Source organism: Scardinius erythrophthalmus (assembly GCF_964197995.2).
Source record: "Scardinius erythrophthalmus genome assembly, chromosome: 20".
Lineage (NCBI taxonomy): Eukaryota > Metazoa > Chordata > Actinopteri > Cypriniformes > Leuciscidae > Scardinius > Scardinius erythrophthalmus.
Window position 1 is genome coordinate 27,107,386 of NC_138240.1, and position 20,542 is coordinate 27,127,927.

The 20,542-nt window shown below is 38.0% G+C and overlaps 1 protein-coding gene across 2 annotated transcripts in view; it reads right to left on the minus strand.

Annotated features, from left to right (window-relative positions):
* pcsk5b (proprotein convertase subtilisin/kexin type 5b) overlaps positions 1–20,542 on the minus strand; it is a 46,194-nt gene that overhangs the window by 9,403 nt on the left and 16,249 nt on the right. For both annotated transcript variants that reach the window (XM_081349390.1, XM_081349391.1), the window contains exons 6-17: positions 19,567–19,655; positions 16,208–16,380; positions 15,030–15,242; positions 13,449–13,549; positions 11,085–11,188; positions 9,092–9,209; positions 8,805–8,993; positions 7,796–7,932; positions 2,789–2,914; positions 2,600–2,702; positions 722–915; positions 531–615 (exon numbers count right to left, since the gene is read on the minus strand). In XM_081349390.1, the coding sequence (XP_081205516.1) occupies positions 531–615; positions 722–915; positions 2,600–2,702; positions 2,789–2,914; positions 7,796–7,932; positions 8,805–8,993; positions 9,092–9,209; positions 11,085–11,188; positions 13,449–13,549; positions 15,030–15,242; positions 16,208–16,380; positions 19,567–19,655 (1,632 nt within the window). The remainder of the gene's footprint in view (positions 1–530; positions 616–721; positions 916–2,599; positions 2,703–2,788; positions 2,915–7,795; positions 7,933–8,804; positions 8,994–9,091; positions 9,210–11,084; positions 11,189–13,448; positions 13,550–15,029; positions 15,243–16,207; positions 16,381–19,566; positions 19,656–20,542) is intronic.

The following is a 20,542-nucleotide window of genomic DNA, read 5'->3' on the forward strand; positions in this document are numbered from 1 at the left end:
CTAGCTCTGCAATCCTGTTTCATACGTACTGTAGCCTAAACAAGTCTGAATAGATCAACAACAACGGATTAAAGTCCAATTGAGTGGGTGAAAAACCTTTACGTATATTCACAGAACACTTCAAAACAATTCACAGAACAGCTGCTGCGTATTACGCCAGATTTTCTGCCATGACCCGTTTTTCTTTTCTCTCTCCATTTTCCACATCGCTCTCTCTCTCTCTCTCTCTCTCTCTCTCTTTATCTAACGCTAGAGTGGAGTAGGAAAAGCCCAAGTAAAAATCGCTCACTAGAGACAGTATTTCAACATACATCTGAACTCAAGAGCTTGACATCGGTAACAGGATGTTTCCAGTGATAATTTAGTGTCTAGCCAGCGTGGCTTTACCTTGACAGCTCTCAACGTAGAACTAGGAAAATATGGGAGTCCAAGATTCCGACTATATTTCAGTCCAAATCTTAGTAAAAAAAAGAATGTATCCCTACAAGGTGGAATATTGCATTTGCAACAGGCTGAATGTGGGGAATTACCTGAGACCAATTTGGCATTCTGTGCAGATGTTCGCCGAGGTGCATTTCTTGCAGTTGTCGCTGCATTTCCGGCACATGGTGGAGTCTGCGGGAGAACAGTCACATAAGGTCTCAAATTCAACAATTCATCTTCAGCCAATCAGCATGTACAGTATGTTTTCTGGAGTGAGATGGCGTGTGAATGGACTTGCCAAGGTCCAGGTAGAAGCCGTCGAGACAGGAGCTGAAGCAGTTGTTGGCTCCCTCCACCAGGTACAGACCCGGGCGACAGGTGGAACACTGATCGCTGCGACTGCCGACGCAAGACTCGCACAGCGGAGAGCACTTCTTACAGCGCTTCTTATCGTCCCGGAAAAACCCAGACGGACACTCAGGAACACACGTCCTGAGAGACACACGAGGCGGAGGTGGAAAGGGAAAGACAGACACAGACAGGAAGAGCCACATGAGACCAGAAAAATCAACATCTGGCAGTCGTGAGGAAAGACTTTCACCAGGAAACAAAGGCAAAAGTCAGGGTCTGAGAAAGCCATCAGCTCCAGATGTGAGCACGGCTTGTGTAACTCGGGATGCCGGAGAAAACAATATCTATAAATGTAATCAAGACACGTGCATACACGTAGATAGACGCAGACGCACAGCTGTTGTCAGAATGGTGTTTATAGGAGTTAATTAATCTTTTCACTAATAAAAGGAATATTTTCAGTAAAACAACCTTTCAGAAAACATGTTAAAAACTCCCAATTCTTTAGTTACATGCGCTTCACATTGTGGTCTTATATTTCACACCAAACTTACTTCAGTTTAAATAATAATTTTAAAAAAGCAGCATTGGTAACAGAAAAATCATTTTGCCAAATGGGTCAATAACAAACAAGAGTGTACAAAAGAAAAGGGAAAATCTAGTTCAAAACAAACGTGCCAAGTTCTTAGAAATGTGCTTAATATCTGTAATGTGTATAGAAATGTGTATTCATGTACGTTTCATACACTAGCGTTCAAAAGTTTGAGGTCTGTAAGATTCTCGTATGCTTACCAACGCTGCATTTATTTGATGAAAAACAGAGCAAAAACAGTAATATTGTAAAATATTATTATAATTTCAACTGTTTTCTATTTTATTTATATTTTTTAAGATTTTTGCCTTTATTGTGATAGGATAGTATAGAGTGGACAGGAAGCGAGGTGGGAGAGAGACGGGGGACGGGATCGGGAAAGGTCCACAAGCCGTGATTCGAACTCGGGTCCCCCGAAGCGCAACAGCGCTATATGTCGGCCATGACCATGAGGCTGTCGCTGCCGACAACTGTTTTCTATTTTAATATAGTTTAAAATGTAATTTATTCCAGAATTTTCAGCATCTATTACTCCAGTCTTCAGCATTACTTGATTCAGAAATCACTCTAATATGCTGATTTGGTGCTCAAGAAACAGTATTATCAATGCTAATAACAGTTGTGCTGCTAAGTAAATATTTTTGTGTAAACTATAATAAAAAAATTCAGGATTCTTATATTAATAGAAATTTCAAAAGAACAGCATTTATTTTAATGTATATCCTGGAACATTTAAAAAGCCGTAACTTTTGATCAATTTAATACACCCTTGCTGAAAAAAAGTATTAATTTATTTATCGTACTGACTGATTTATCGTAGTGGTTTAAAAACAAATTATATTTTCACTCTAAATAGGTCTTAACATTTATTTACATGATCAAGATGTATTAAGTAAATATATTACTGTTTTCAAAATAACATTTTAAGTTAAAAAGATTTTTTTTTTTCAAATACCATGAATTATTAATTCATAAATATCAGGTTCAACCAAAACTAATCTTGCCATGTCATAAAAATATCATATTTGTTTGCATGTTGGTTATACCACACAAGAAGCATTTTTATAATTTGTTTCTATATATAATGTATCCGGAAAAAAACTATGGACGTCATGTCATTGACCCAAGCAACACTGTTTCTAAAAATTAGTTTAAATGACAAAAACAAACAGTGTCAACACACCAATCAAGTATAGTTTTTAAGGTGTAATAATGTAGTGAAAAGCAATATACCTGGTGTTGTTCTTGAACTTGAGGAAGTAGTGGAGGCAGGTGATGCACTGCTGAGGGCCTGGCCCTTCACAGCCATTGTCACCACACTCAGGGTGGCAGGAGCCTTATGTAAGAAAACACAAACTGATCAGTTGAGCTCTGAGAACAGATACTCAGTGATGCACAATATAATTAGAAAAAATCACTTACCAACATACTCCTCACTGTACTCGTCATCAGACTGTGTCTCCGCCACTGAGCGAGGCTTGTCACTGCGGAATGAGTACGGATGCACGGAGGTACCATAAAGTACCAGAGACCACTCTTTCAGCTTGCCTGGAACAAATTACAGTCCGTGTGCAATGAAGTTAAGCTATCATCTATCATTAATATTATTAAATTAATATCTACCATCTGTGTCTGTGTCTCTTTGTGTGTGTGAGAGAAAAAGAGAGAGAGAGCCCTGTGATAATATATATAATATACATTAATAGTTTAAAATTTTTTTTTTTAAAGAAACACTGGAGAGTTGTAAGCTATAGGCAATTTATAACAAAAATGCACTAAATCTGTTGTAATAAAATTTGGCTATGGAAAAAATAACTGTAATATAACTTTCGTTAAACATTACATCTATAGGTAAATGCATTACAAACATGAATTAAAGGATTAGTTCACTTTAAAATGAAAATTACCATATAATTTACTCACCCTCAAGCCACCCTAGGTGTATATGACATTCTTCTTTCAGACGAATACAATTGGAGTAATATTAATAAATGTCCATCGCTTTGCTTCAGAAGGCCTTTATTAACCCACCGGAGACATTTGGAGTTTGTTTATGATGGATGGATGCACTTTTTGGACCTTCAATCTGTTGGTTGCAATCCACTGCCATTATCAAGCTTGGAAGAGTCAGGACATTTTTTGATATAACTCCAATTGTATTCATCTGAAAGAAGAAAAACACCTAGGATGGCTTCAGGGTGAATAAATTATATAGTAATTTTCATTTTAAAGTGAACTAATCCTTTAACTGAATTAATTATCTTTTATGTCTCAGGTCTCACTACTGAAACTTACATTTACATTACATTTACATATATATATACATATACACACACACACACACACTATATTGGCAAAAGTTTTGGGACATCTGCCTTTACATGCACATTAACTTTAATGACATCCCATTCTTAATCCGTAGGGTTTAATATGTACTTGGCCCACCCTTTGCAGCTATAACTGCTTCAACTCTTCTGCAAAGGCTTTCCTCAAGGTTTAGGAGTGTGTTTATGGGAATTTTTGACCATTCTTCTAAAAGCGCATTTGTGAGGTCAGGCACTGCTGTTGGACGAGAAGGCCTGGCTCACAGTCTCCGCTCTACTTTATCCCAAAGGTGTTTTATCGGGTTGAGGTCAGGACTCTGTGCAGACCAGTCAAGTTCCTCCACACCAAACTCGCACATCCATGTCTTTATGGACCTTGCTTTGTGCACTAGTGCACAGTCATGTTGGAACAGGAAGGTATGGCCATCCCCAAAATTGTCCAAAATGTCTTGGTATGCTGAAGCATTAAGAGTTCCTTTCAATGGAACTAAGGGGCCAAGCCCAACCCCTGACAAACAACCCCACACCATAATCCCCCCTCCAACAAACTTTACACTTGGCACAATGCAGTCAGGCAAGTACCGTTCTCCTGGCAACCACCAAACCCAGACTCATCCATCGGATTGCCAGACAGAGAAGCGTGATCCGTCACACCAGAGAACATGTCCCCACTGCTCTAGAGTCCAGTGGCGGCGCGCTTTACATCTGCTTTACGGCGTGATGTAAAGCTTGGATGCAGCTGCTCGGCCATGGAAACCCATTCTATGAAGCTCTCTAGGTCATACCCGTCAACACTCCCATTTTCCCCAGGAGTCTCCCGTATTTCACACTTATTTCCCGCCCCCCTCCCATTTTGTTATTTCTCCCGTGAAACTCCCGTTATATGTATGGCCCAAACGGCGTTATATTAATAATTACATCAATATATTATTCCAAGGTTGTCCAGTTGCCAGATCTTGTATGAAACCCATCCTACTCGCGCAATCAACACATCATACAAATTTCAACCCATTTGTGAGCTCAACCTGGCAACCTACAACCCAGTTGTGCCGTCGATATCTGCGCAGGTAGTAGACGCGGGAAGTTGAATAAGCGTTACTGGTAGAAATGGTTTATATTTAACGCAATTAACGCAGCATCCGTTTTTTTCTGTCATCCTTTGGCTGCATGGCGTTACATTATATGATGCGCTTTTATTCTTGCTAATGCTTTTAAACCATTCAAGCCATATAGGCTACTTATTTTATAAAACTTTAAAAGCGGAAAGCGCATCACTCATTCCTGGGAATACATTTGACATCGCGGCCTGACCTTGACGGAAATAAATATCCTACGCCAAAAGTAGGCTATACCAGAGAAAAAGTGTCAGCTGTGCTCAGATTTGTAAACCGTACAGTAGCTTTGGTTTTTCAATCCATACCCGTTTCGCCCCGTGGCTCAAACGGGACACAACAAAAATAGGGACACATGAGAAAACCAAAATAGAACGCAAAATTTATTAACAAAATAGAACTATACAGAAAAAAAAAAATACGTACATCGGTAACAGTGAACAAATTCATAATCCGTGCACGCATCCGCAATCGTTGTTTTGTAAATCGTCCTTTTCGCAATAGTTGTTTGTAATATTCAGTTCCTGTTAAAAATTGTGAAATACTGTTCCAATAGGTGAAGTTACACAACAATATGCTGATTGATTACATAATATTTGGATGTAATATTCAGTTCCAGTGAAAATCTGTTCCAGTTAATGGAGTAGGCTAATATTCAGATGTGTAATATCCAGTAGCCTACCAGTAAACTCCACCCGCTGGAACAGTTTCTTACAGTAACTGAATATTACACAACATCACCTGTTCAGTTTTGAAAACTGTAGCCTACTCACAGATTTGTAGCCTATACCTTATTTTAGAAACCTGTTTTTCTGTATATTTGTTGTGTATTGTTCAGATGAATACAACTGTCTTAACTGAATTTTTGTATGATTTGGCGATGGGGTGTGTAATGTATAGATGACATGAAACCGCATGTGGTAGAACTGAAGAACTGTGGTAGCACTGTTCTTGAGATAATCTGAAGGCCACAAGAAGTTTGGAGGTCTGTAGCTATTGACTCTGCAGAAGATTGGTGACTTCAGCACACTGTGCACCTCAGCATGCGCTGACCCCGCTCTGTGATTTTACGTGGCCTACAACTTCATGGCTGAGTTGCTGTTGTTCCCAATTGCTTTCACTTTGTTATAATACCACTAACGGTTGACCGTGGAATATTTAGTAGTGAGTAAATTTCACGAATGGACTTATTGCACAGGTGGTAACCTATCGCTTGAATTCACTGAGCTCCTGAAAGCGACCCATTCTTTCACAAATGTTTGTAGACGCAGTCTGCATGCCCTGGTGCTTGATTTTACACAACTGTGGCTATGGAAGTGATTGGAACACCTGAATTCAATGATTTGGAGGGGTGTCCCAATACTTCTGGTAATATAGTGTGTAATATATATGCACACACACACAGTATATCATTTAGCATATGCTATTATCCAAAACATTTTTTTAAAATAAATAAATAAAATAGAATAGAATAGTAAGGTTAGTATTAATGGTTAGTCTAATGGATCAAAGTGCATCTTTAGCCGTTTCTTGAAAACAGCTAAAGACTCAGCAGCTCGGGTTGAGTTAGGCAGGTCATTCCATCAGCTTGGAACAGTCAAGGTAAAGGTCCGTGAAAGAGATTTTGTGCCTCTTTGAGATGGCACCACAAGGCGCCGTTCACTTGCAGAACGCAAGCTTCTGGAGGGCACATAAGTCAACAACAATCACATATATATATATATTAGGTCTGTAAATATTAACGCGTTAAGTGGTCAATCACCGCTAAACTTCCCATCGCTGCATGTCCAGATAATATGCAAACTACGTTTCTCGGCTGAATAAAGCAAAGCAGTGTCTCGCAAGTAAAGTTTTGATGGATGCGAATTATAATGAAGGTACAGACGATTGCAATAACTAGCACAAGTAAGCACACGTGAGTCTGTTATATTGATGTGCAAACAAACCATATGTGCACTTTCGACACACTGATTGCACTGTATTTATGCACCGACACATTTCAGTAGTGTCACGTTGTTTTCCACACACATTCAAGATAATGTTTTTATCTATCATGTGTATGTTGCTGTGTTTAGTAATTCTGAATGGATAAATGTGCATAAATGTATTAATTATATAGACTCCTAGGTGTCCTTTTCGAATCTTCAAGTGTCCTTTTTTTGAAAAGACACCTACATTTACCTTGAAAAAAGTTTGCGGAAAATTAGGGCTGTACAATATAACAAAATGGTCAAAATATCGCAATGGCTTACGATAACTGAATGATTTTAATACTTCAAAAGTTTACAAAGTGGCTTTTACAAAGTTTTATGTCGACGCAGACAGCAGAGAATTAGCCTGGACATGACTGTTACATACATGTGACATGCTTAATGTTATTAGGCGCAATAAGCAAAGTACTCATGCACAGAGGAAGCTGCCTCTTGGATAGTGCGATAGTCCGCAGCTTTTATTGCCAAATACACACAAAATTATGTCAAAAAGCCAATCTTGGTGAGTGAGTGGAGTAAACAGAAAGCGCGCATGTAACAATATATTGGATCCGTGCAGTTCTTAAGTGACGGCAGCCTAATAAACCTGCTTCCGTCTGTATGCGTAATGTCAATCAAACAACAATAGACAAAGAGAAAATTGCTCACTGCTCTTGACGGAATATGTTTTGTAGAATATCTTTCATATCGCACTTTTCTTCAATATCATGCAACACTACAGAAACTACAGTTTTGTGAGAATCACCCTTCAATCTGATAGTTTACTTTGCTGAATATAGCAAATGATAACAAAAAATAAAACAAAACAAAAAAACCAAACAAGATAAATCAAGTATGTCTAATTTCACAATAAGTACGCGTTTAATCGCACAAAAAGGTGTGATTAATCGTGATAAAAATATTTTTAGCTATTGTATCCTCACCGTGTAAGACCAAATGGTGTTTTCAAGGGTGAAAGAATGGCTCAAGTAACGGGTAGTGTGTTTTGTATCGAGAAACTACCTGGTGCCTTCTGGCTCCTGAGTTGGGAAGGAGAGTCATAGATCTCTAGTACCCAGTCTCCAGCAGCTTTCTCGCCCCAGCAGTGAGTTGTCATGAATTCCCAGTTCTTAAAGCCCTCCATTGAGTGATCAAACAGCCTGCAATAACAACAAATAGATGCTACATCGCAGCACAAAATGCACTCTGCCATGACACTTCAAGCTTAACGTCGACTAGTCGCTGATCATGGCCTGTTGCACTCTTACGCTCCGTTTCCAACAGTTAAAATGACAAATTAATACATACTCTGAGAGCTCTTTACAAGATATATTTGATTATACCATCTGAATGCTCAAAATGTATCAGGTAAATGCACGTATTAAACAGCTTATTGTACACGCAAGTTAATCGGCGCTCTAAACTAATGAGCTGCTGCATTGTTACGCACACACATACAGACAGTAGCTCGCATGTCACATGCAGATCGCGCACACAGAGACATTCAGTAGCGCAGAACTGTATTGTCAACACTTCTGTGATTTATCAATAAAAAAAGCTTAGAAACTGAAAAGTTCTAGCATATATTTCTTAGTAACTAAAACCCACTGCTTCACTATTAGTAGAGACGCTGCCAGGTAGAATTAATTCATACGCAACCACTCTCTCATATAAATTCATACAAATGTAATCTTTACTTTGCTACTTTATATATATCGCATTTAGACCAAGCAGAAATCTGAGAGAATTATAATGACCCAAAGACAAATAAGAATAAAAATAAGCTGTTATGTAGGATCATATTCCATAACTGTGCACAAGTCAACCCGCGTTCGAGTCGCAGCTCGAGGTTCAGGATTATATACGTTTATTAATGACGCCATCAGTGACTAGTCGACTCGACTTTAATCACATAAATATCGACGTTCAACCCCTTGTGGAAACTTGGATCACTTCCACTGAAATTCACAATGTGCAGTCATTCTTGATCAATGTACCCATGTACTCAATATCTGAGCAGTCTGTACTGTACCTGTTGGCAAGCAGCTGTGACTTTGTCCCTGATGGTGAGGTTAGGTTGATTGACAGGTCTCCTCGCCGCGGATGAGTAATTGTTATACGTACAACCACATGTTCCAGATAAATAACATGATGGTTTGCATTATCCGTGCAGCCTGTTGCCTTGTACACGGAACGAACAACATGCTCTGGACGGATGGTTCTACAAGAAGGAAATTGTTTTGTTTGAGCATTTATTATTACTTGTATAACATTATCAATGTGGCCTAATGCCTCATGTTAAAGAGCTGTTGAATATACCTGATTTGTTTGTCAGCATTTTCCACACAGATGTGCTGTGGGGGAACCTGTTTCCAGCGTTCTGCTTCTTTCACCATGGCCTCCGCATCCATTAGCCCAAAGCCATACAGGTGACTGACTGTAAGAATATGTACAACTTAACTGTTCAACAAAAACATAACAATATGTACACAGATTTATAGTTGTTATTGAAACCAAAATTACCACCAATCATGATGCAGATTGCTGTTTTAAAGGGGAAAATGTATTGTTCAGCACAGTCTGGAAAACCTACAAGACTGATCGTACTCAGAAGTGTCACTACCTACAGTGCCTTGCGAAAGTATTCGGCCCCCTTGAACTTTTCGACCTTTTGCCACATTTCAGGCTTCAAACATAAAGATATAAAACTGTAATTTTTTGTGAAGAATAAACAACAAGTGGGACACAATCATGAAGTGGAACGAAATTTATTGGATATTTCAAACTTTTTTAACAAAGAAAAAACTGAAAAATTGGGCGTGCAAAATTATTCGGCCCCCTTAAGTTAATACTTTGTAGCGCCACCTTTTGCTGCGATTAAAGCTGTAAGTCGCTTGGGGTATGTCTCTATCAGTTTTGCACATCGAGAGACTGAAATTTTTGCCCATTCCTCCTTGCAAAACAGCTTGAGCTCAGTGAGGTTGGATGGAGAGCGTTTGTGAACAGCAGTTTTCAGTTCTTTCCACAGATTCTCGATTGGATTCAGGTCTGGACTTTGACTTGGCCATTCTAACACCTGGATATGTTTATTTGTGAACCATTCCATTGTAGATTTTGCTTTATGTTTTGGATCATTGTCTTGTTGGAAGACAAATCTCCATCCCAGTCTCAGGTCTTTTGCAGACTCCATCAGGTTTTCTTCCAGAATGGTCCTGTATTTGGCTCCATCCATCTTCCCATCAATTTTAACCATCTTCCCTGTCCCTGCTGAAGAAAAGCAGGCCCAAACCATGATGCTGCCACCACCATGTTTGACAGTGGGGATGGTGTGTTCAGGGTGATGAGCTGTTTTGCTTTTACGCCAAACATAACGTTTTGCATTGTTGCCAAAAAGTTCGATTTTGGTTTCATCTGACCAGAGCACCTTCTTCCACATGTTTGGTGTGTCTCCCAGGTGGCTTGTGGCAAACTTTAAACGACACTTTTTATGTATATCTTTAAGAAATGGCTTTCTTCTTGCCACTCTTCCATAAAGGCCAGATTTGTGCAGTATACGACTGATTGTTGTCCTATGGACAGAGTCTCCCACCTCAGCTGTAGATCTCTGCAGTTCATCCAGAGTGATCATGGGCCTCTTGGCTGCATCTCTGATCAGTCTTCTCCTTGTATGAGCTGAAAGTTTAGAGGGACGGCCGGGTCTTGGTAGATTTGCAGTGGTCTGATACTCCTTCCATTTCAATATTATCGCTTGCACAGTGCTCCTTGGGATGTTAAAAGCTTGGGAAATCTTTCTGTATCCAAATCCGGCTTTAAACTTCTCCACAACAGTATCTCGGACCTGCCTGGTGTGTTCCTTGTTCTTCATGATGCTCTCTGTGCTTTAAACGGACCTCTGAGACTATCACAGAGCAGGTGCATTTATACGGAGACTTGATTACACACAGGTGGATTCTATTTATCATCATTAGTCATTTAGGTCAACACTGGATCATTCAGAGATACTCACTGAACTTCTGGAGAGAGTTTGCTGCACTGAAAGTAAAGGGGCCGAATAATTTTGCACGCCCAATTTTTCAGTTTTTTATTTGTTAAAAAAGTTTGAAATATCCAATAAATTTCGTTCCACTTCATGATTGTGTCCCACTTGTTGTTGATTCTTCACAAAAAATTACAGTTTTATATCTTTATGTTTGTAGCCTGAAATGTGGCAAAAGGTCGAAAAGTTCAAGGGGGCCGAATACTTTCTCAAGGCACTGTATATCTAGTGGTTTAAACAAGACAGGTCCGCTTAAAAAAATGAAAAGCCTGTTACCATTATAACCAGCTGCATTGGTTTTCCAATCAGGAGCGCTGAGATGGCCAGCACGAGACGTCTTCACTATAATGTGTTGCACATCTCGCCACGAAAGGTAAGGACTGCAACAGAGAGTCAAAAATCAGATTAAAAGCATTACTAAAGAATATCTCCAAACTAGATTTTTTTTAAGGTGCTTTCACACTTGGTTTCATTGCTTGGTCGGAACCAGAGTTCGATTGCTCCCCCCCTCCCCCCGCTGGTCTCTGTTCACATTATATTATCTGGGTCAGAGCCGCGGTGTGCTTGCGTCATCAAGCTGGAGCCGTGTACCAATGTTGCTACGTAATGGCTACTTCTGTCTATCGGCTGCAAAAGTACTGAAAATGTTCCAAAGAAAGCGGGCTGTGCGCTGAAACCAGTTTCTGCGGAGATGAGACATACACACACACACGAACAAGTGAACGTTCATCAATAGCGGTTCACTTCCGCTATTTAGGGTGATTGCTTTCATATCAAAAGCAAACTATACCCAAGTTCACAGAAACCATACTCCAGAACACTTTTTTTATAGCGGATTCGGGTACGGCTCACCGGTGCGCACCTGAATCGGAAAACAGAGTTCACATTATCCAAAAGAACCAAACTCAAACTCACTAGATGTCAAGTGAACCAGGGAGAACACCAAAAGTGATAGTGTGAAAGCACCCTTAAAACTACAAAGTTCAAAACATTCTATTATAATCCAAAGAATTGCACTTGCACTGGCCACAATTTTCAGCTGTAGTTAGAAAGTTCAGTGGCTGACTGTCTGGTTGAAGCATTCGCTCCCATAATTTACCATACACAGTGAGATCAAACATCAAACCAAAGAGAGATGAATGCCATGTGTCCCTGAATATCCCCCCAAATTATTAAAACATTCAAACTCCATTGTTCTAGGAATATACAGTCACATGGCAGCCATATGTCGAGGTTTTCCTCAATTTCCTGTGTGAAATTAGACACAGTTGAAACTTACGCTACACGGCATTCAGAATCACACCATTTTAAAGTGGCCAGGAAGCTCCTTGCTCTTTTGAAATTAGGGATTGATGTTCTACGGAAACATACTTTATCATTGACAATACAAAGCTCTCTCACCAGTCCACCAGAACCTTTACGGAAATTAAGCAGCAAAACTGGTGATATAGCCATGTGTCATAGTACTGACGTCACAGCCATGAACACTAACGATTAACCGTAATTAATCTGCAAAACACCAAAACAATGAAACACCAAAGTTCAAGTTTTCATTTAGCTGAAAACTGAAATAAAACCAAAAATAAAGTTTGAGGAAATAACTTTAAAAAACTGGGTAATTGAACTTTTTATTGTAATGGCTGACATGTTTACCTTTTGTGCACAGAATAGACACTATTAAGTTAAGAGCCACCACAAATCTCAGAATTATGAGTGGGAAACTCTGGATTTCTGAGTTTGGGGCAAGTCAATCAGAAAACATGGTGGACGCAATGTCTGTAGTTGACGGTAAATTTTTTGAAATGCATGAAATTAATTATTATTTTTGGTTTAAGTTTAGTTGCTTGCAATTATGTAGAATCTGCTGTTATGACTGTACATTTAAGGTGTAACATACATGTACATGTAAGTATATATAATTGTAAATATATGTTTTTTTAAATTGAAATCATAATTACAATTTCCCAACTCGTAAATATGAACTTCTCAGTACGACTTAAATGCACCAACTAACATATAGAAGCGCTAATTAACCATCCCTGTCTCGGTCAATGATATCGGCCATCCAAAACCATTTTAACCCGAAACAAAAATTATTGTATTCTTTTCTGGCAAACTTTCTTGGCATTAACCTTATCGGTTACCTAAATTTCAATGCATCACTTATTGAGCTCATATTCAGACGACCACCCATGTTGATATATAAGCTATCCAACAGCTTCCTCTCATATTACATGTAAAGTGGTTGGTGATAACATAGATAATTTACATAAAATTACATACAAATATCTGTAGATACTTAGTACAGTAGCAAAAACATAAAACAGTGTTAAATTCAGAAGGTCAGTGAAAGGGTGAAACTGGATAATTGGATAAGGGTAACTGGAGTGTATAGTATGACCCCTTTGTGACTACATTTACATTTAATCATTTAGCAGACGCTTTTATCCCAATCGACTTACAAACAAGGAGAGCAATAGAAGCAATTAGATTAAAGACCCATCTCTTTAACCTAGCACACAGTGGTTAAGATCCTAATTCTACTGACGTGGCCTGGAGAGAATATCAGACCCTTTCAAACAACAGCTGTTAGAGAAATGAGAGCATACAACAGGTTTTGGTGAGGAGTTAGCGGCTTACTTTGCTTCCAGAGCAAGAGCAATGATCCCTGCTGCCATCGGAGCTGATGCTGATGTTCCAGTGTGACTGTCTGTGCAGCGCTGCCTCAGATCTGTCGTGATCTAACAGGGGAGACAAAAAACATCATAATTATCCTTGTGTATTGTGTTACCACGTGTTCAAGCTGTGAATAAAAGTTAACATGTACACTTTATGACGTGAAGTAACAATACTTGACCGCTCCTGTTACAATAAGCAACACGGTAAACACTTCAAGTATGCAATAGACAGCTTTGCTGATTACAACAAGTGTGTTCTAGTTTTGTTGCATTGTTTTTTGCATTGTTATTTGGGTTTAGTTATACCTTTAGTGAGCCAGTCAATTTTTATATCACTTGCATTTCCAACAAATCCACTACTTAAATGACACACAATGCACTCAAAAACCTCAAAAAAGAAATCCTGCCAAAGTTTAATTTTTATTAGTTAAATGCACTTCAACATATTGCAGCACTTACTGACAATGAAATGTGCTATAAATGTGCCATTGTGCTACACTCAGCAGTAAATTACCATCACTTTTAGACATTTGTGATTCAGCAGAATGGACTGGATCCACTCAGATCCTCTGTCGGCATCAATTTGAAGTTTGTGAGATTCATGTAATAAAATCTTTTAAATGTATTCAAGAGTTGTGTTTGAGGCTATTTGGATCAACTAAACGAGACTAATTTCAGCTGTGGGACATCTGTGTGATGGATTTCAGATTTGATTCTGCTCTAAACAGTTACAGGTACAAAAAAAAAAAAGTGTGGTCAACCTTACTGTCTAATTAGTCAGTAACTGGGGAGTTTTTATCTAGTATTCATTTTGTTTAAGATCAGAAGACTTAAGAAGATTTACGATATGAATTAGACTCGGGTGTGTTTAAAGTGAAAGCCCTCTGTGAACATGTGAAAAGTGACTGATTACACATAAGCATATTATAGTAAATGGACAAAGTTGAGAAAACAGATTCTGTGAATTAAAACGACCTGAAACCTGCAGAAGACAACAAAGAGAAGTGCTAATGTCTGTAACACTGGGCCTCAAAGTAAAAACGTATTGGGAAAGGAGTTTGAAAGTCAATGTGGAATTTCACACGTAACTCTGAGACAAGCTGAAAGACAAGGAAGAACTGTCGGTCTGTAACTCTCAGAGGAGTGTGTATAAGTGTGTGTGGGCTGTGTAAACCACAGCAGTTAACACCAGGACAGTCTCATGACACAGTGACCAACAAAGCGGATCAAACACATGCCCAAAGAAATACATGAAAATGCATTAGACGTCAGAATTATTGGCATCCTTGCTAAATAAGAACAAAAAGCCTGTGAAAATAAATATGCATTTAAAAAAAAAAAATTATTACGAATCATTGAGCAGTCTCAACTAAAACACATCATTTTGTCTTCACAACATAATTCTCCCTGGCTAGGATGTGGTTCAATTCTAGAAACATGGTGACTTTAAAGCTAATCCAGCAACAGGCCCGTTTTCTAAAAAGCAGGTCTACTCAGTGCATAAGATCTAGTTGCAGTTTTATGCATTATTTAGGTAACTTACGATTTTACGGTCGTAATTCTCTCCACTGCTGTAGGTGGTGGTGAGGGTTGAGGAACACTCTTCCAGATACCAGGGCTTGCGGCCGCTCTCAGCCGTGCTGCTGATGGATATCGTGTAGATGCTGTTGGTGTAGCCGTCACATGAACAGTGATCTCGACTCCGACCACCATTTCCTGATGCCCAAACAAAGATCGAGCCCCGTCCCTTCCTGCCCTGTGAGCAAAAACCATAAGTGAACATGTTGTGTTAAATGTGAAATAGGTGCTATTTCAAAAATAAAAAAAGATGATTTAAAGTACACTTATTACAGGAACATGCTTCAGGAACAACCTGGGCTTTATGCTTAAGAGAACAATGGTGAGCATGGCTGTGGGGATCAAATTTAAAAATATATATATATATATTCAATGTTATTTTTTTAGTATTATTTATATACTATTATAGCATTTCTTATTATTTCAAATAAGCTTTTATTATTAATTTTCAGCTTTCATGCTTTTATTTTAATATTACTAAGTTATAGTAATTGTGTGATGTGCTTTTGTCATTTTTTATTTTAATTAGCATGAATTTAAATTAAGTCTAAATTCGTTTTTAAGTTTTTAATCATTTTTTATATTTATATATTACTTAAGTTTTATTTAAATTTAAATTATATTTAATACTTTTAATTTTAGTTAACAACAACAATATTGGTTATACTACTAAAAAAAAAAAATTGAAATGTTCATTGAATTCAGATAATGGGATCAGGACGATATAATCTTCAGGCATTAATATCCCCCAGCCCAGTCTGAGACCAGTATTATTGACACCAGTATTATTGACACCAGTATTGTCTATGAGTCTCACACACCTGAAACACGCCTAAACCACTCCAAACACACCTTTGGCACAGGATACATGCCAATTACTGACTGTGACTCATGGCTCGGGGAAGATAAACTAAAATCACGTCCTAAAGTTCACTGCCGTAGCAGGTGGTAGGGTGTGACAAGGAAAGAAAAACACCCTAGGTGGGCCAGACTGCTGAAGAGACGTGACTGATGACCTGAAAATTACACTTCCTGATTTATGAACTCCACACCATATGGAAAAAGACACTTTTACTTGCAGGAAAAACATAATACAGTTTTCATATGAACTTTACGTGAACTTTATGCCGTGATTGTTTTTACCAGTCTGATGCCGTTTTCAAAGGCCTGTCTGGCGAGGGAAGCGGGCCCATCCACGGTTTTGCCATCATCATCTGGACCCCAGCTGGCACTGTAAATATCTATGTGTTGAGGGTGTAGACTCAGTGATTTTGCCTCTACCATGTCGGTCACATCCCCGTCCAACATGCGGACACCTGCAGGACAAGCCGAAAGTTAACCTTATACAAAACACTGAAGATCATTAAAACTTTTTGTCAGCAATGATGCATTAAATTGCTCAAAATTGACAGTTCTTGTGAACTTTCCATTTATTAAAGAAGCATGAAAAAAAAAAATTAATTAGCACTGATAATAAGAAGATGATAACTGTTTTTCCTGTAGATCTGATCAAATAGTGAGCACATTGTGTATAAAATTAATTTAAAAAAAAATGTACCAACCTTTTTAACAGTAGTGAGTTTATAAAAGCTGTAATATTTTTAAATGGTCATGTCTTTATGTCCAAAACATATTGATGAAAAATATTATAATGTTAAAGTTGTCCGATTAAATGTGCATGACGGAGCTGTAAAACTGATTTAAAGTTCCAACTTTAAAAAAATTAAAAAGGGTCAAAATTAATTTTGTTGACTACAACAACCCAAATATTATTAATATTCTATTTATTTATCCATCTATTTTTATCCATTGTCATTAAATATATCAAAATGTATTGATATATAAACATAATTTAACATACACTTATGTAATACATGCATGTTAAATATATCATTGGTCATTGTGTACGGTCAACAAACCACAAAACAGGGTTTGGATCAGCAAGAAAACAATTAAATATTATGGGGGCGAAAATATAACTTTTCTTTCCATTTATTACTTAAGGCACACTTTAAGAACATCGATACCACAGAAAAAACTACTAGCCTAACTAATAAAATTCAAACATTATTAAAGGCAAGTGAAAAGTCAGTAGAAAAAAAACAAGAACAAATACACTCATTACAAGCATAGATAAATACAATATAACAAAGTAAGAAACAAAGTAAGGTCTAACTCTAGTATTCAGGACGGTACAGAAACGTAATAACTAGGCCTAAAAGTAAAACAACAAAAGTGTTCACTGTATAAATTAAATATGGTTTAATATCTGTTAAAGCTGTGTTTTGTTGTTTGATTAACATTAATGACACAGACCAAAATTTAAGCGAAACTTAGATTTGGATCATTTAAATAGCTATCGACCTATCTCAAATCTTCTCTTCCGGGCAAAAACTTTAGAACGTGTATTTGCCTTAAAGTTGCATAATCATTTTTCTGTTTGTAATCTTTTTGAGCAGTTTCAATCTGGTTTTTGAAAATATCATAGCACTGAACGGCCCTGGTTTAAATGACTATTGACTTACTTTTGGCCTCTGATGCTGGATCTCCTACTATTCTTATTCTCTTTGACATTAGTGCTGCATTTGACACTGTGGATCATACTTCATCACCTTGAAACAGTTTTTGGTAGTTTTGGCACCATTTAGTGGAATACAGGTCTGATTTTGGACCAATTTCAACTGGCATGCCTCAGGGCTCAATTTTAGGACCCTTCCTTTTTAGTGTTTATTTATTCCCGCTTGGCCAACTTTTATGAACTCTAGGTATTAAGTATCACTTTTATGCAATGACACACAGATCTATATTCATTGTAAACATGAACAAAGTGAGTCTCATTGCTTACTAAATGTATTTCTGAGATAAAAATGATCGATGGCTAATAATTTTAGTGGTAAAATTAAGTTAATAAGTTTCAATGGTGATAAAAATGAGGTCATGTTTATTGGTTCTTCTCATCAGCTCCACTAGGCTGGCCAAACACCTTTTATCATTGATGGTTCTGTACTTGACTTTCAGGAAACATTTATGAATCTAGGAGAGATCTTTGATCCTTTGTTGATATTTGACCCTCATGTACAAATTGTTGTAAAGACTTCTTTTTTTTAATCTTAGAGGTATTGCAAAATTGAGTCCCATGCTATCCTTTTCAGTTGCAGAAAAGTTCATTCATATATTTGTTTTTACTCACATTGATTAATGTAATACGCTTCTTATTAGAGTTTTAAGAATACTCTAAATTACCTACAGTGTGTTCAAAATTCTGCAGCTAGAATTTTAACCAAGACCAACACAAGAGATCATATTACTCCTATTTTGAAATCATTGCACTGGTAACCAGTTGATTTTAAAGTTCTTATGCTCACACACAAAGCACTTAACAGACTGAGTATTTATCTCAGCTTTTAACACACCATATATTCCTAATCAAAGTCTTCTCTCTTCTTAGCATGGTCTTTTGGTTGTCGATCAAACACAGTTATGTTCCATGGGTGACAGATCTTTTTCTAGAGCTGCTACCAGGTTGTGGAACCAACTTCCAGTTGAAATTTGGGAAGAACAGTCTCTTAAGATTTTTAAACAAATTTGAAAACATATTTTTTTAAGTTAGCTTATTGTTGATTGTGGTAACATTGTTGATTTCTTGTTGTTTTAATACACCAATATACTATTGTTGATTTTCCTTGTACATTTACCTTATAAAGCGATTTGAGAAGCTCCCTTAAAGGCGCTATAGAAAATAAAGTTATTATTAATTACAGACAGCAGCAGGTATTTATAGGCTTCTGTCATTTTAAGACCTAATGCAAGATCCAATATAATGATACACATCTGATTTCTTACTCAATCAGTGCGTAATGGGATTTTGGCAATATTGTAATTAAACTTTACCTCGATCAAACTAATGCGATTAAGCTCCTAATCGTAGAACCATATTCGCATTAAACTATGAGATGTATGCCGATTTTAAATAAACAGGCATGCAAACACCTTAATCGCATTATTACTGAAAAACACATTAACGACTGCGTTTATGAGAATAGTTGGGCATTTTGACCATTTTTTGTGTACGTGTCCGTTGTGTGTGTCCGAGATGTGAAAGAGGAATCAATTCTGTGTTCACAAGCTATCTGAAACGCGCCTCTCAGTGTGTGCGGCCGTGAGTACCGAATTGAGTTCACTTTCGCCTCTTCTTGTGTTAGAATGGTTTAAAATCACTTGAATGTGTAAACTGGCAACTTTCACTCTATGATAGTTAAACTTTGCAATTAATCCGCGAATCACATGCGTGCCGAACCGTGGGGCCTGGTCCGTACGGATCACAGATCAACTATGATCTGTTTAACCCCTAACTATTCACATTCTGATTTTGTGTAATTTCATAGTTCTGGTGACTAAACTATTCTGTGGTACTGCATGTACACGTTTTTGTGCGAGAACGAACAAAAGGCAGAATTCCCAGGTACAGTAGTGGGTCTAAATCAGACACCAGCTACACTCACCCCCAATCTTGGCGTTGTAAGCAATGCCCACCGTGCAGTGGGAGTTGTTGGCGGACGCTGCTACTTCGCCAGCGCACCTCGTGCCATGCCTGAACAGAACACATAAGATGTTAGTGTTAGTAACACACTCAATACACACATTCACTAACTGCAAAAAAACAAAAACTGGAGACCCTTACGCAAGCACAGGCCCTGTTGCTGACCTATTACACACACTCGCTACAAAAGGAACGCAAAAAGTGGACAGGAAACCGAAGAGAGAGACTGAAACAGCTGGGCTGAAACTAAACATGTGTTTCCACAGCCAGCAAAGCTAAAACACAGTGGCTAAATATTTGAGATATTGAAGGAAAACATTTGAGCGGTTCCTCTGCTTCAGACGCAACGTGGATACATTCCTGGCCCAAACTAAACCCACATAAACCTAACACAAATCATCAGCAAAAAAAATGCACTAAAACATCCACTAAAGACAAAGACAGACAGATGGAGAGAGAGAGAGCGAGAGAGACAGAGAGCGATTCGGCTATGGAACCTCCAGCAGTGAACAGCTGCATAGAAAAACTCACGCTACCATGGTAACCACAGTCTCCAATCTAAGCAATTTAAAAAAAAGAAAACAAAAAGAAAAAGAAACAAAGATTGTAAAGATCCACAGCAGCACCAGATTCTGGGATGAGACCAGGGTTCACACCATCGCAACCATAAACATTTACAAGGTCAATAGGTCAAAAGGCCAGAGGAACTCCCAGGTGGCCTGTGTGCCAGATCCCAACGCCAATCCAATGACTCCCGACTAAAACTATTCCAATGATTGTCCAATTTTGATGTAGGTCATGTGACATTTAATAGGAAATAATCTGTGATAAAATCCGCAAAGAATGACCACTTCTCTTCAAGTCTACACTATCGTTCAAAGTTTTGGGGTCGGTAATATTTTTTATGTTTTTGAAAAGTCGTCTCTTATGCTCATTAA